General features: G+C 39.5%; 1 protein-coding gene across 8 annotated transcripts in view; it reads right to left on the bottom strand.

Moving 5' to 3' along the window:
- LRRC3B (leucine rich repeat containing 3B) overlaps positions 1-17,625 on the bottom strand; it is a 106,163-nt gene that overhangs the window by 11,880 nt on the left and 76,658 nt on the right. For 5 of the 8 annotated variants that reach the window (XM_025202347.1, XM_025202348.1, XM_025202349.1 and 2 more), the window contains 2 exons: positions 9,089-10,733; positions 5,343-5,528 (listed from right to left, as the gene is read on the bottom strand). In XM_025202347.1, the coding sequence (XP_025058132.1) occupies positions 9,788-10,567 (780 nt within the window). In that variant the 5' untranslated portion in view covers positions 10,568-10,733 and the 3' untranslated portion in view covers positions 5,343-5,528; positions 9,089-9,787. Of the gene's footprint in view, positions 1-5,342; positions 5,529-9,088; positions 10,734-13,658; positions 13,804-14,389; positions 14,566-17,625 lie in introns of those variants that run through there. The other 3 variants (XM_025202350.1, XM_025202351.1, XR_003093710.1) reach the window with 3 other exon arrangements.

The following is a 17,625-nucleotide window of genomic DNA, read 5'->3' as shown; positions in this document are numbered from 1 at the left end:
TCAGAAAACACATTAGGTGCTTCCATTCTGGAACTGGTGTGGCTAAAGCTACAGGTATAGCTGGTGTGACTAAAGGTGTTTTTTAGTCTGTTTGAAAGCTTTTTAGGTGGTTTTCCTAGGTGCAGCATAGCCACTAATTCTGCCTAAGCTTGGTGGCTATTCAAACAGTTGATGGAAGGCATTTGAACTCTGTGCAAGTCCCTGAGAAGGCCCCAGCTATAGGCACAGGTTGAAAAGGCTAATTTGTCTTAAGTGAATTCCACTCAGACCAGTGTGTTGCCCACTTTTGCATAATAGCAAAAACACGTTATCGGACAGTGGGAGACCTTGATATACCACCTCCAGTATAGAAGAGAAACAAACGGTTCAATGTTCTTTAAAGATTGTTTTGGGTAAAAATAATTTCTTAAATTATATACTTTTCAAAAGATGGTTTGCACAAAATAGCTACAGTTTTCCTTTAATTGCAGAACCTCTAGTTAAAATATAACACATTCCAATCCACACTTGTTTTATCCATGAGACAGTCTTTTAAAGAAAACTTCTATAGATATGCTGCATTTCATTTTGTGCAGAATTTCCTAATTTCAGGCAATACAAGAGACCTTGGAAAAGAAATAGTAAATATATTCCAGTTACTCATTTTTCCAGCAAAGTCCATCAACAGTAGCAAGATAAAACAAATGAGACAGTTGCAGGCGAAACACAGAAGCATCTAACAAGAATGTTAAAATAAAAGGTTATGCAACTGTAAGTCTAATTAAGATAACAGTAAATATAAACAACATCTTAAGATTTTAAAAGTGCTTTTTTTAAAGCTAAAATTGCCAAGGTAGCAGACGACTGACCATCATCTTCATCCTGAGCATCAAACTGGTTGTACCATAGGTGAATGGTTTTCTAGTATCCTAAGGCTGGCATAAATCACTTTGACAGAAGCAGCCTTGAAGCAGATTTAACCCGCTTTTTTGGGATTCTGCATCATATGGAAATCTCCAGCTGGTGCAATTGGCTCTAAAGGAGTCCCCTGCAGTACCAGGTATAAGGAGTATACCCGGAGAAAATGGGCTTGGGCAGAGCCTTGCAGCCTCTGGTGAACTTCTAGATGTTAGGGTGGTTCATGGAGATTATAGACAGCTGACGGTCACATTATATATCTATATCTTGTTCTGTCTCTACTAGACCAGAGCAAAAGTAAAAGATCTTTGTGCTGCTTCTCCCAACCAGAGTTTCAACAGGCACTGTAATACCTAGGCCTAGAATCCAGTTTATGAGATTCTAAATGACCCCATTTTCTTGCAAACCACATACCCCTAAAAAAGACACTTGCCCCCTTTTTGGGGAGACAGAATGAAGAAAAAAAAAGATTTTTGTGGAGGTATAGATACTTAGCCAAAAGCTGAAACTGTAACTACTGCTGAAGAGAGAACTCCATTGGCAAATCTAGGATTTTGAACCAAGCTGAACTAGCCTGCAGGGCTTTGCAATAAGAGAAGAGAGACCAGGAGAACAAGCAGCAAAATTGCTAAATAAAGAATAGTGGAATGACAAGACCATTAAAAAGAGGGGGGCATTAGCACTTGTGGAGCAGGAATCAGGTAGATTACAATGAGCCATGCAGGCAATCTACTTTCTCAGTACTGCCTGAATAGAAATGCTACTGCTGCTGCCAAGCAGTTGGTTTTAAACTTTAGGACAGAGAAATCAACTGCACCACCTTTGATCTGCCTCTACTGGACTCTACTCCTCCCACCATAAGGAAAAGAAAAAGCAGTCATCTTACAGTATCTTCAAGCTTTTATTCTGGGCAGAAAAAATCAGCTTCCCTGATTAAAATATGCACCCCAATTTTGGAAGGCTAATTTTTAGGGGGGAGGTGCATGTGACATAAGAGTAAATGCAGTAACTTTAGTATGATTGTACTTGATGGGCAATACTTTTCCTTCTTTAATATCTTTAATGAGCTTAATGGAAAACTCTAGCAAAAGAGTTTGGTTGCTGTGTTTGGTTAATTTTTTTCTACTGCCTTGAACTGTCTTGACTGAATCCTAAAGAATTGAATTCTCACCTGTCATTTCAGTAAATGCCACTTAGAACTAAATTTATAATAGCCCTTGAAGAAAACAAATGTCAGCGTGATTTAACCAGGAACATTAAGCACCAGTAAGTCACAGAACACAATGTTTTTGCCTCAAAGTGATCAGTAAAAGAAACAAAAATAGTCATGCTGATTTTTGCTCACTTGTGCAGAAGTGAGAACAAAAGGTCTAGAATTTTTATCTTTTAACTTTCCCCTCCCCTTGCTTGTTTTTACATTAGAAATTCAAATTATAACTACTTTGGAAGACTTCATGCTCCAGTCTGTGTATTTAGACAAATGGCTTAAAACTTGGATTTTACTTTATCCCAACATCAATTTTATTTGATCATAAAGAAGCGCTGGAAATTGAAAGCTGGTTTATTCAAGATTCAACACCGTTCCTTAAAGTAAGGAAAACAATGACAACGAGTATAAGACATCAAACACAAGCTTCCAAAATCCAAAGATTCAAAAATTCTCTAGTACTTTACTATTTAAGTGTACCTGCAGTAGAGAGGGCCGAGAATATTGTCTCTAGCACTCTGGAGTCTTTTGTTGATTTTGTCCTCTTAAAAATGTGCCATATTCACATTGAGAGACATCTTAAGAAAATTTCTCCATGGAGAATAAAAAAAAGCATAAAATCTCACAGTATTAAGTAACACTGGCTGCATATACATGAGAGGCTGACTGCACAGTTGTTACTGCACAGTCATTTAGTACCTGCATCCACTAGTACTAAATATCCGCACAATAATTAGTGTTACTACGAAGTAGCATCCCCGAATGACTTTTTGGTCACACTGACTGTGCAGTAGCTCATTACTACTGCGCAGTAGTGTCATGTCACACTTCGGGCCACATGATGATACTGTGCAGTAGTAACAAGCTACAATGCAATCAGCGTCTCGTGTAGATGCAGCCGTTGAGTTTATATCAGTGCCTAAAACCTAATAATTAACAAGTGGAAAAGTATAAACAGATACTATTTTCAAGTATGATAATATTCATGAGCTTTTAGAAATTAAAAAAAAGGTTAAAAGACCTATTGTTACTGGTGTTCTTTTAAATTGCATTCCTTTTTTTCCAAACTAGTACCAATAGAACCATTAATAGGCAGCTTTTTGATGCTTCAGTATCAGAGCTAGAGGGCTGAACTCAGAGCTCCAGGTAGAAATACCCTGAGCTATCCCAATCTCAATTTGTTTTCTTTCATGTCTCACACAGCTGATGTCAGGACTGTAGGGGGGCTGGAGGGAGGAAGAGCCTTAAAAGCTGTGAATTTAAAGACATAGCAGGTATCGCATTTGCATGTGTCAAGTTTGCAAAACAAAATGTTTCCAAGTTTGAATGGATGAGATGAATTCTATTCAGAACATTCAGTGAGGTTCATGTTCTATACGCATACACAGAAGCCAGTGGGAAATAATAAATGGAGATGAATAAAACAGGTAAGTACCTATTCATACATGGGAAGGCAAACACCTACTTAAGATATTTATACAGTGCAATATGTGGAGCATATATTTAATGTTGATTTAAAAGTTACCCTCCTTGACTTTTCTGATTTAAATACAAACAAAACAAAGGAAAACACTGGATTTTTTCTATGACAGTTGTCATAGAGATTTCTCTTACAGATTAAAAATTCTCATTTTCTCTTGAAAACTTACAGTAAGCAAAATATACTTATTTATTAAAACACAAAACTTTAGAGCGTTATAACTGGCTTTTGGGAGTCCCACTTTTTTGGATGGGCCACAAACACGGCCAACACAACTTTCAGATAAAGCACCTGGTGTGGCCAATGGGAGGCTCCAAGTTCTTTTCCTATAGTTACACGCTGAAAAGGAGGCATCTATCATTCCTTGAATGAGCAATCCAGATGAATGGTAACTGCTGGAATGTCATAGTGCTGTTGGCACTATGAATCGGAGAAGAAACACAAATGAGAGGAGAGAGAGAATTTCCTTTTATTGGGCCACACTTCCACTCCACACTTTGAAAGTGTCCTTGTTCACTAAATGACTTCATGACTTCGTGCTGCTTCATGAGAAGAAACATGGAGCACAGTGGTTTGACTTCTGTTCCTATCCAGATTCACCTCTTTTCCTTAACACTCTGGTCTGGGAAATAAGCCCTTATTGTCCCAGCTGTGATGCTCATTGATCAAGTTTAAATACCCACACACACCCACCCACCCACGAATATATGATATAATACCACACCTTATATCACTTAGCAGTTCTGACAGCACATTTCTTAATTAGTTCTCCTCCTTCACAGGTTCTTACATGAAGGACAAGAAGTCACTAAGCAGTCATCCATAATCAGTATCTTTTTAGAATGTATTATTATTATTGCATTCCAAATGAAAGTTGCACATGAAAGGTGATTTGCAATTGAAGTTATGAAAATCCCTGCCACATCAAAACAATGATGGTTCCTTTAGTCTAGCAAGGACAATTCAGCATAAATCTAATAATTCTTTCCAACCACCACTTTCTGTTTTTTATCTATTGAACCCTGCTTGGAGCAACAGCTTGTACTCTGCTGGTGACCTCTCAGCCATCACAAAGCTCTTCTGGAACCAGTCAATAGAGGATCCGGTGCATTAAAAAAAAAGATTACCACACAGTTTTCCATTTTCCCCCTTTATAATTTATATATCATACTGATGGCAGTCTCAGAATCCTTTTAAGAAACAGTCAAATCTGATGCACCTTGATCTACAAAGCAACATATTGACATTCAGTGTAAGGATTCTTTCCTCTCCAAGGATGACCACTCCCATAAGCCAGTTACTTATGCCACTTCTATGGGTCCTACCTCTATTTTCTACTTTCAGTGTGTTTGGGTTTGACCAGGTTGCAAAAATAAAATTAAAAATTAAGCAGGGTTCAAAGATAATCTCTCCCTCCTAGATAACTAAAAAAAAAAGCCTGTGAAATGTTTTACATTGTATTTTTTTTTAATAAATTACAGTAAAAAAGCCTAACAATTTAATATTAAAAATAAGCACATCCGGCAGTTAGCTAATCCTGTATAAAAATAGAATCAAACAAATTATGCCCTGGTGAGTAAAATATATAGTATATGCTCAAACCACAGGGCCCCAAATACCTGCCTGTAGTACTCATCACTATACACGATAAACATTAGAAAATGATCATTGGACATTGTGAGAAAAGAATCAGCAGTAGTATAAAAATATCCTTATCACTTCCCTCTAGGTACAAAAGTCCATAGACAAAAATTAGGCCTCTGGCAGCTTCCCTCCAGCAGCAACAGATCTGAAGTAACATGACCATGGAGAGGGAGTGCTATGATCAAGAAGATTCCACTTCATGGGTTCTCTCTTACAGGACAGTTATGGTCAGAAAAGTGACTTCATGCAAACAGCTTCTTCATATTCAACAGACCTTCTGCCCTCTTTTGCATTTCTTTTCTGTAAAATAAGCAGATGTGACTCAAATGGAATTTTTAGAGCTACCAGCCTCCCTGAGTCTGCCCAGCTAGAAAGAATGGGTTTTCTTTTCCTTGCCAGCTACATTCCACTTGCAGCATTTTTATATGGATTGTCAGAGATAGCTCTTCTTGAATTTTTGGACCTTAGTTTTCAGTACTGGCATTTAAATAAAGGGCACCTTTTTACTTGTAACCATAGTAAATTTGATACGGAATCCATTCAGGAAGAATCAATATGAGACCATCTGCACAAAGCCTTTTTTCAAAGCACAGTGTAACTTCATTTGCATGCTGGAGGGGAGATTGCAAAAAGAGAGTCAGATCTCGATTTAAAATTATAGCAGCACCAGTTTTCTGGAGACTGAACTGTACATACTACAGAGAGGAGGAGGAAGAAATAAAAGGAAAGGGATTTGTTTAGTCACAGATTTGCGAAGAGTGGAAAACAGAGGGAAAAAACCTGCACAGTACAATTTGCTGGACTGATGGACTTTTACAATTGTCTAACAAGGTTTGGTGAGACCTTTGCTATTTTGCTGTTCAAATGATTTCTTTTCATAGTATGCCAAAACTGTTCAATATAAATTTATACATAAAAGAGCTGAGCTATATATTAGTCCTATGTCTTCAGTTTACTGAATTTTGTTTTCTTTTCCCCAAAGATTTTCAAAAGTATTATATTTCAATAAACTGTTGGGTGATGCAGCAATAAAAACATGTCAAAACCTAGACGGTTTCAATGAAATCACACCAGAGGTAAATTTAGCCTGGAATTTTCCTGGCAATATGGATGGTCTGCCTTAAGAGGCACATCGTATTTTGACATGCTTTTGTACATGAGCATACAGTTTTATCTATTCTCTTCAGATGCATTATTTGAATTTCTCTCTATCACTCTGAATTATTTCTAAAACCTGTTTCAAGCTTGCAGCAGTAATGAGAATGGATGTGGAATCGAAGTGCAGTAAAAAATCTTTGCAAAAAGACACAAACCTCTAACGATTCAGCCAAATGGTATGTGTCTAAATTAACCTGGATTGCTCTGTAAAATTTCCTTTATCAATAGATCTATTAAAAGAATCAATGTTGCTAGCTTAACAGATGACAGCTTGATCTCTTGAAAAAAACAGAAACATTTAGAATGCCTAATAATTCAGTAATTTTCCAAAACTGATCCACTAAAGATGCCTAAAAATGTAACAGGCCAAGTATGCAGAGAATTGCTGAATGGGAATAGCAAGAACTCAGGATTCGGCCCCAGAATCATTCATGCATGCTTTCCAACCAAATTAAGAGGCAGAAGTTCTTTTTTTCCCTTTTGTCATCTGTCTACATTCATTTTATTTTAGAGATTACTTTCTTTCAAACAACAACTCAGATACTAAGAGAGTTAATAAACCTCCACAGAAGGCATAAACAATCTCGAGCTCCATAGATTTTACAAGAATATAAAGTGTGCTTTAACAGAAATAATTGATGTTCTTATAATCCTAGGGGAGAAACAGCCATTTTGTTGTTCAATCCACTTTTTTTCTTACAACACAATGCTTTTTCAAATCCAAAGTCTGTAGAGATTTAACTCTCTATGGCCACAAATCCTTCCAGGCTCAGGAAAATTGGACTCATAAGGGCCCTTTTTTACTGCTTTACTTTAATGACACAGACAACAGGAATGCATTCTGATAAAATTTGTTTAGTATGACAAAAAGGAAACCTTGATGCTTTCAAAGGCCACAAACAGGTTTTCATTTTTATGAGAAAAAAAACCATGGGAGCTGGAGCATACACACGTTGAGACCTACACAGGCAAGCTCTGCAGCCAGAGGGCGCTAGAAGGCTAATCCATCACCCCACCCTTAACAGAACCCATAACTTGAGATCCTGTCTGCTCCCCTGCCTGGGAAGGGGGCAAGGTCCCCCCCCTCCTCCCCCCACAGGGATCCCTAGGAGGGAGGGAAAACAAAGGACAGTGGGATTCTGGGCATTCTCAACACCCAAGGGAAGCATACAGCCATTCAAATTAGTGCAGGAAGGGAGAGTTCTTCCTGTTGGGAAGAGGTAGAACTTTTTTGATGGAAGAGCCATTTTTCTTTTGCAAAGAAGAGCCCTTGAACAGCTATATGCTCTCATTTTGTAGGCTTTTCTTTTGGCACAAGTGTAGGGCACCTACAGCGAGGCTGCTCTGATGCATTGTAATTTCAGCACATTGGAGCAGACGTGATTAATCGAGTCTGCTGGAGCATAGTAATTACTGCACTTCAGCAAACTCCAGCATCATGTGAATTAGCGTCCCTGCACTGAAAAATGCCAGTGGGGGCACTTTAACAAAACCTTGTTCAATGAGCTTTAAAGCTTCCCCACCACCATTTTTCAGTGTGGGAGGCTGATGCATGAGATACTCCAGGCACTTTAATTAGAGCAGCTCTAGGAGCCACTCTAATTAAAACGCCCCCCTCCCCCAACCCACTTCCAAAGCACGTGTATAAACACCGATAGTGTCTACAATTGGTGATCAAAGACCGCAGAACTTTAAAATGTTTAAGTTATATTCAAGGCTGAAATTATCTTTGTGAACTTGACAGATTCCCAACTAGTTATCAAAGAAAAAAATCTAAAGATAATCGGTCTAATATATATATATTCTATATGATTCACATGATAAGCCCATATTCTACCAAATGTTCTACTGAATGCTAATGTAGTTCACAATATTTCCTGCCTTCCCTTTTAAACACAATGGCCAACATTTCCAAACCCAGTGTGCAGTAGTTCAGAAAAAAACCCAAACTTGTTCTTTGGAATTATCTGGAATCTGTTCTTTTTAATGTTACTTTAAAATATGGCATGTCCTATATATTACAGCAATTGTGCTCAGTCAGGATGTAGTAGCATTTTGGGTGTTTACAATTGACAAGCAGAGTATTTTTTACAGCCATTTGGGAGACAGCTTGCAGTAAGGGGGTGTAAGGTGCAGATTACTTCTTGTATCCTGGCTCAACTTTGCTGGCTGGAGTGTGAAGTAGGATAGAGCAAAATCTTCATCTACCCCACACTACCATCTGCCCACAGGTGTCGAAAGGAGCAGAACTGTCCCAGAGAGACTGCTGCTCTCCCGTGCACAGATTCTTTTTATTTTCATATTTTATAACCCAGTAATGGAAGGGTGTTGTGGGGGGAAACACAAGTGGATTCACTATCTGTCTAAGGGCTCTATATGCCTCCCCTTGCTCAGGGTTGGTGGTAAAATTACCAATGACCCCTCTCTCCTCCTCAAACTGTAGGCTTTTTAGGACCAGAATCGTGTCTCATTTTTTTATTTGCTTTTGCATGGTAAAGGAACTAACTTATTTCTGGAAACAGTGAATGTATTAAGTACCTATATAAATTTAAATGCACAGATTGCAGTTCTCACAGATTTATCAGCAAGTGACTACAGATACTTTGATTCATTTAATCAGTTCCCACAAATATTTAAATATATTTTATCAGTGCTTCTGGTTTGGTCTGACACTATTCACTCCACATCTCATTGGTACTTACATATCTGTCCCACTGTTGTGGTGTCCTGAAGCACAGGCTTCTTCACTGCTGCCGCTCCTTAGCTCAGTCAAAACGCAACTCATGGCTTCACCATGTCTTCAGCTTCTTAAGCCCATGAGACCTTTATGGGCTGACTGCCTACCTGCTCTCCCCACATCCATGCCCCTTTACTTTTGAAAGGCAAACAACAAGAGGGCTACTCATTAGCTTGTCACTTGATTCCCTGGCAGTAAATCATGTGCAGCCCCTGGGTGTGAACTGGAGCTCCTGGGATTCTCCTTCTATAAAAACTGTTAGGACTCACAGCATCATTACTATCTTTAACCTCATAAATACTGACAAACCAAACAGGTTCGGTCACTAGACAGGTTTCTGAGGAATAAATTACTCTGTTTTATATGGTTCAAAGTTAAGCTTTTATTTGGTTTTTAAATTAAAAAAATAAATTTCGTTATTAAATAGTGGAATGGGTCTAACTAATGTTTACATATTCGTTTACTTGCTCTAGAATACCACCAGAGAAACAATTAAGGTATACCACCCAAACAAAAATCTCCTTTAGAAAGATCAACAGTGGCATAAATTCAGGTAAACTGAAAAAGTCTTAAATGTTTACAATGAATGTTAGAAGTAAACCTCTGGTTTTAGTGTCATCCAAATCTAATTTCCATCTCAAAGTCAGTCAGTATATTCAGGATACTATACCACAGTGCTAATGTCATCAGCCTCTTCTGGTTTCTTTTGCCTGCTTGGCAGGGATTTCAAGTACTCAAGGTGCCTCCTTGCATCCTCTTGATTTTGTCGCACATAATAAACCACATAAGAGATCACCATGGTGAACCAGCCAAACATGGTGACTAACATGGCATAATCAGTAGTTTTTTTAGGAAGATTACAGAGGTCAGCATCATTGGCAGCATTGAGGAATGGTCTCCCAGCATGTTCATCTAACACAGAAGTCTTACAGATGACATTGTTGGCTGTCTCATGGTTGGAAGCCATGCTCCTCAAGACCTGCTGCAGCGTACAGTCACAGTGCCAAGGATTGTTTGCAATTCTGGCTCTGGCTTTTAAGTTATTGAATGCATTTTTGTGCACGCTTTGAATCCGGTTGTCGGACAAGTCCAGAGTCTGCAAGGTTTCTGCCACCCCCTTAAAGGCATGTTCATCTATAAATTCAATGCCATTTTTAGATAAATTGAGGACTCTCAGTTGATGTAAGTCCTTAAAAATTTCATTTGGGATGGATGTTATCTGGTTGGAGTCCAAATAAAGTAAGACTGTTTCTGGAGGAAGATCTCTGGGTATTTCCTTGAGATTTGCATTGCTACAACTGACATTTAAGCCTCCAGAATGAGAACAAAGGCAGCCTTTTGGGCACATACTGGCAGAATGAAAGCACAGTATCATGAGGACAAAACTTTGTAAGAGCAGACACATGGAGAGGGAACGAGTTAACCACAGGTCTACCAAATGCATGCTGGGATGTCAGCATAATCATATGACCATTGCTCATTTACCCAACAGTGGTCATAAAGGATTCTGAAGAGCCAAAGCGTATCTTCATTTTCTTCGGTTGAATGAGTGGAAACAGATTACCACATACACCTCTTCATAGCCAGTATTCTTCTTCTTAGAAATACACCTAGAGAAAGAAGGGGAAAAAATGTCCTCAGATCATAAAATACAAACAAAATTAGCTCATTTAAAGAGAAATAAATGTGGTCTAATTGAAAAGCTCTACTATAGTAAAGGCTCGTACTTTATCAGCACACAGGGGGATTTACCAGGATAACTCCTATAGCATCAATCTGAGTTTAGTAAACAAGTCCCCAGAACATCTTTATGAGGATAGACTAGGATAGTTCTGAACTGCAAAGGTTTGGTTTTAATGCCAGACAATTATTTCAGGAGACAGTCGTTTGTTTTTATCCCAGACTTTCTAAAACAATAGCCATAAAACTTAATTACATTTTCCCCCTCTTACAGTAGCAGGCCCATTAATAGAATTTATAGTTGGACAACAGCAACGGTAAAAAATAAGTCAGGTATTGCTGTGGTAAATGACCTTATCTTGAAATGACCCATATTCTTTTAAACCCAAATTAAAGTATTTCATGGAGGAATAATCTTTATTCAACAAATGCACTAATGAAAGTTATTTAATCCAAATATTACTGCAAGTTACAGCACAAATCTATCATTTGTGTGTACATCCTCCTCCAACCAGTTTTTACCAGATGTTCTCCTGAATGCTAATGTAGTTCACAATATTTTCCTACATATTTCTGGAGCAGTGGTTCTCAAACTTTTTAGACTCCAGGCACCCCTCAGAAAATGCTAGTTCTTAGCTTACATTTGTTTCTTGATTCTGGAAAAATAATAAAGCAATTTATCTCTTGCGCAGAACTCAAAAAGACCACAAGTCAGAATGTTTTTAATACTGGTGATTCCAATTTGAAAGCTCTGGGTTTATCTTGTGAATCATGTTTACACATCTAACAGTGTTAGCACTATATGGTACCCTTAAAAGGATTTCAAAGGCACCTCAAGGTGCTGTGGCACCCTGGTTGAAACTCACTGTTCCGGAGAGATCTTTAAAAATAAAATGTTATTTTTCATATTTCTGTTTAAAAGACTCATTGCATTTAATAAAAACAGACACAAAAGGAAAACAAGCAAGAAAAGACTGTTTGGGCTGAACAAATCCTCACTGAGAGTGTGGTATATTCCAACAGAACATATGAAATTTAGTTCATCTCTAAAGATGACTTAAGAGAGATTAAAGAGCCATAAACTTTGTCATTTCATTTCATATGAAATGTTGACCTATGCAGGTTCAGACAACCTCATTTATTCCCCCCCACATTATGATAAACTAGAAATTTCTACCCAAAGCAGGCCCATTTGTTTCCAGGCACATGCCCTCTATTCTGGTAGCAGCTCATATATTTTCAAGTACACCGAGTTGTATTTACATACAAATGATTTTTACATACAGTGGAGCTCACTTAAATATGAAATCCCTGCAGGGAAGGATCTGAGGGATTCCATCGGGGAAAAGAGGAAATCTGTATTGTGATCACTTCTTTCTGCAGTGATGGATTCTGCAGAATTCAGAGGCTAACTAATCGCACTTTTTGGCAGGTCACCACAACATTGATTGTCTATATTACTGAGTATTTTTAGCTCAGCTATTAAAGTTTTAGTTAACTGCTTTGCTACCATTTGACATGTCAGCTTCATTTGCACACAGCACATGTCCAGGTACCATGCATGAGTATTCCATTGCTGATTCAAAGAAATGTCCAAACTTCAAAGGAATTGGACAGCAGCCTCCTACATAGCACATCTGCAAAGCTGTTAAATTCATTTGCATTTGCACTGATTAACTGGGAGGGACTTTAGCTGGCATTTGGAATCCATAAATCACAGTTCTTGATTAAAAAATTGTATGAAATAAAGTTTTTAGCTTTTTTGTGAAATTAGAATTGAAATGTGAAATCATCACACAAAGATATGAAACATGAAGATTTGAAATTAGAAGCATCTGGGCTCTGTCTGCAAAGGTAAGCTAGGCAGCATCTACATTTAAACATACATATACATACACACATATACATACACGGTTTATATAAGATAAATCGCTTACATTTGGGGCGTATCTTAAGAATCTTCTTCTTAAGCTTATCTAATGACCTTGTCAGTACTGTGCACTGTGCTGAGACGAAGGAAGACTGAAATCTCTTATAGGTACAGAAGTCTCCTCGGCTTGTTTGACCCCGAATGCTGAGGGCATGCTAAACTTTAGTTCTGGGTGAAGCTGACCTGGAACTGGCAGCTACTCACTCTGACCAGTATGGCCTTTATGCCTGTGGCTGTGGATACTGTTGAAAGTCAGCATAGGCTTCTTACCAGTACCAGCCTGGTTGTCTTCTGCTTACAGCATGGAGTCAATGCAGAAGGTAATCCAATTCCTCTGGTATCAAGCCTGGCATACTCTGTGGAGAGGAACTCCTGCCCTGACATTCCCCAATCACAAACATGTTGGGGCAGCCCCACTGCTCCACCATGTAAATAGCTCAGGGGCATTTGTTTGACTATTTGCTTTAGTTTGAATATTTATTTAATTCAAAACTTCACTGTATTACAGTAATATTTGGGCAAAAAAGAAATTAAATACTGTAGTACCTTAATGTTTTCTGATAGGGAATAAGTCTGTTCTCCACTATCTCTCTCACTCTTTAATGAACCTCTTAGAAGCAAACACATGACCCATGAAATGGCACTACGCATTCTCAAAGGAAATAAAAGCTTCTCTACAGAGAAAGGTGTGAGCTTATGCATCTGTGATTCAGTTAGTCTGTAAGGTACACCTCCACCTTGCCTTCTGTCTACACAAGGGAAGTATCTTGTACCAGACCCATGAAAGGGAAAGACTATAGTGTGTTGCAACTGCCTTTTCACCTATGTTCTTTTCTGCAAAGTATTTCTTCACAAGTATATGGCCTTTTCTTCTCTTTCTTCCACGATGTGTATTATGTACTATAAACATGGTCCTCATACTCACATTAGTTCACTGATCAGGTTTGGAATCAAATGGGAGCTGTGTGGTCTCATTATCTACACCTTGCACAGTGCAATGTTTTATTAGTTGTAGTGGAATCCTACTGCAGTAATTTCCTACAGTAATAAGACACCTCCCTTTCCACAAAGCTCTTTCAAGTGGTCCACAGGAGTCTCAGTTGCTGATTTTATAGTGCTATAACCATTAACAGTCTGTCTGGAGATACCACTGTCTGAGGATAAGGCAGCACATTTATTATTCTGAACTAAAATGATTACTCGGAAGATCCTGGTGGAAAAACAAAGCATAAATTGAGCTTTAGCATATAACGGGGTGTACATCTACATTAATGTTTTTCCTAACATAAGCGAATACCAGTAATATGGTAATATGAAAGTATGGGAATTAGCTTTATGAGCTGTGAAGCAGTTGATAATTATCAATCCTTGACTGATCACATCAGACAACATATGTGTGGCACTTCTACGATGATGTTATGGGACTATTGCTTTATGAGTGAATATTATTTATTAGAATTGTAATAATAGTTTGCATTTAACTAAGCAGGAATCATTTTGGAGAGCTATGGTCCTTCACATTTAAGATGCTGAGAGTTGTGTACAGGATAATAATAAACGGCTGCACATTCCAAAGAGAACCAAAGTTTATCCAATAAGCAGGTTCACTAATGCTATGTTGAATTATAACAATACACCAAGTCTCAGAAGACCTACAGATTTTGCTGTCTTTCAGTCTTCCTCTTTTCTGACTTTGGCCAATGTGGTCTCAATCCTACAAAACAAACAAACAAACAAAAAAACACTACTGGAAATAAAGCAATATTTTTTCTAATATGAAAAGGAGCCTTGAGATAAGCTGTATAACCTGATCAAGATTATACAGAATGTATTTTACTAAAATATGCTTGTTTTCATATTACATCCTCCTCTAAATTAATACTTCATTTTTTCCACTAGGACCATGCATGTCCCTTATACCTCTTCATGCACCAAAATGGGGACATGAAAGATAACCAAGTTTGTAATTTTTTAGGTCAGGTACTTTCTTTAGTGTTTTCTACAATATCTAGCATTGTTTAGTGAAAACCCCTGGCTGGGGCCTATGGATATTACTGAAAAAACAAATAAAAAATTAGTATAATGAAGAAGATTGAGTAGTGTTGCACCTTACAAGCTAACTTGTTCAGAGAGCTACAAGCTCTTGTAGGCTATAGCCTACTTCATTCCATAGCTGTGATTTATGGCATTTGATGATGCAGGATGAGCTAGTTATGAATGAGTTATGAATGAATTTGCTACAAATAAATTAATCTGTATGGTGTCACAGTGACTTGTCTTCTGCCTAACTTCAGACTAACATGGCTAACTATTTCTCTCTACTTATTAATATAATGAGAAAGCTTTCAAGCCAAGCTGCTGCAAAAGGACTGTTGCTAAAAATATGAATGCATTAATAATTTCCTATAAGGAGCAATTCACAATATGTTGTCCATAAAAGAGCTATTCCTATATTTAGATATTATTTATTATCAATAATAGAAATACTTTCCATCTCAACACCTGGTTGTTTTTGGGAATGAAGGACTAGCTGGAGAAAATAGCCTTAGTTGCACTTTCTCCTTGTTCTCCTCTGTTTTCTGGGAGAAATCACCTCTAACTTTGAAATGTGGCTGATATACAATGTATATCTGTGTTGAGAGTAGCCACATTAGCTGCCTTAAATTTATGCAACTTTATTCATGGCAAGTCATTCATACTTGACGATTTCAATGAGATTATTGAAGGAGGACACTAATGCTAAACAAGAGTAAGAGCATATCTAACCAGCCCTTGAACATTACTGTACTCATTAGAACTAAAGGTAAGATTCAAAACAGGATTTAGGCAATCTAGACATTTTTTAGTTAGGAATGTTTGATTAAGCAAAGCCCCAACTAAACACTGAAGCATATGAAGTGCTGTGTGATGCAGTGTTTATGTAGAAGTGGACTTTAGTGACTGGAAAATATAAGGCATCCCAATGCAGTTTATACATTTTATTAAATAGGTATTTAATTAAAAAAGCATCAGCACCAAAGACAAGGACCAGAAACCAGAGCTCCCTCCCTCCAAGGAGGGAGGATTATGCAGTGCAAAATCATATTCCTTATAGATTTCTTGCCTGGTTCCATGAATCTTGTACTATGGGCTATCCAGTGGGCCAACTTTAAAAGGCTGGATGCTACTCTCAGGTACCCCAGCCTCTAGCTGGGCAGTCAAGGCACTTTTGTGGGAAACAAGACATGGGTTCAAACTCTCTCAGCCTGAGAAGGACCTATGGCTTACACCCATAGATGCTTCTCAAGCAAATCCCGGGACGTCATTCTCCCCTTGTACTTGGCCTTGGTGAGGCTGCAGCTGGAGTACTGCATCCAGTTTTGGGCCCCACAATTCAAAAAGGATGTGGAGAAGCTTGAGAGAGTCCAGAGAAGAGCCACGCACATGATCAGAGATCAGGAAAACAGACCTTACGACGACAGGCTGAGATCTATGAGGCTCTTTAGCCTCATGATGTCCCTGGAGCCCCCTCAGCACTTTTCAAACTGGCTCTCTTTGGGCAATCTCCCCTTCTCACCTACCACACCTTGATGAAATGTTACTTTCAGGAAAGGGAGGCTGCCCAAGACCTTCCCAAGTCAAATCTTCTCATGAGCTCTAAGGACTCATTACATGGTTTTGTCTACTCATTACATCACGCCCATGCCATGCAGATGTTACTCATTCCTCTATCTCTTCCTCTCTGCTGTTACTAATACCTCTCCTGGGCTATAGGCTCCCAGTCCTTGCTCCTCCTGGGCTATGGGCTCCTGGGCTCCCTTGGTTTCTGGCTGTGACCCCTGGTCTTTGGCCTCTCTCTTTGGGCTGTGGCCCTGCTCCTAGGCCAGTTGAGGCTCATGGGCTCCCTTGGCCCTGACAGTCTCCAGCTGTGGCCCCCCTTGGCCTTCAGCCCCTATCTCTGGACCAGTGATACCTTTGGACTCCCTGGCCCTGTTTATACTTATCCTCCTGGCTACAGACCTCTTGGCTATCTGGCCCTGCTTACACTTGTCCCTCCCAGGCCCCTATGTTCCTGAGCTTCTTTACTCCCAGGCCTCTTAGGATCCCCTCCTCCCTTTAGTCCTTTTCTCAAACCTCTGGAGTTGCTTATTCCAGCTCAGATGTTGCCCAGGAGTTCCTCTCTCTCTGGCTCTCATGGCTAGACTGCCTGACCAGCTCAGGCCATGGGCTTGTATCCCACCAGCTTGGCCCCCTCCTGGTGAGGTGATTCTCTAATTGGCGCCTGGCACACCTGCAGGCTGCTTCTCAGGTAACTTGCCTTCTCTTAAAGTAGCAGGAGCACCAAGCCTCCTACTACATCCACCCCTAATGTTTTATAATTCATGAAACCTACCACACCTTGATGAAGGCTTTGGCTTTCATGACCACAGCCTGCTCTTTGGCGAGAGAGGCAGCGAGCTGCTGGGAAGGGATGGCCTCCACCTCTCTCCCCTAGGGAGGAGGCTCTTCTCAGCCAGACTGGCTGACCTGCTCCACCGGGCTTTAAACTAAGCCTGTTGGGGGACGGGGGGACTACCGCCACTGCTGGCCCGCTGAGCAATCCTTGCAAAGCCAGCAGATCACGGCGCTGATCACGGCAGATCAGGGAGCCCACCCCTGCCCCAGCCCTGGTAAAATCTGTGTGCAAGGAAGGAGCCCCCCAGGGGGCACTTGCCTGCCTGTACACTAATGCCAGGAGCTTGGGGAATAAGCAGGAGGAGCTCATCCTCCTGCTCAGTGCAAACAATTACGATGTCATAGGGATAACGGAGACCTGGTGGGACTCCACCCATGACTGGACCACGGGGATAGATGGCTATACCCTGTACAGGAGGGATCGTGTAGAGAAAAGGGGCGGGGGGGTAGCTCTCTAT

Source organism: Alligator sinensis, unplaced genomic scaffold (assembly GCF_000455745.1).
Source record: "Alligator sinensis unplaced genomic scaffold, ASM45574v1 scaffold181_1, whole genome shotgun sequence".
Taxonomy (NCBI): domain Eukaryota; kingdom Metazoa; phylum Chordata; order Crocodylia; family Alligatoridae; genus Alligator; species Alligator sinensis.
The sequence above is the reverse complement of the archived record's forward strand: the minus strand, read 5'-3'. Positions and strand labels throughout refer to the sequence as shown.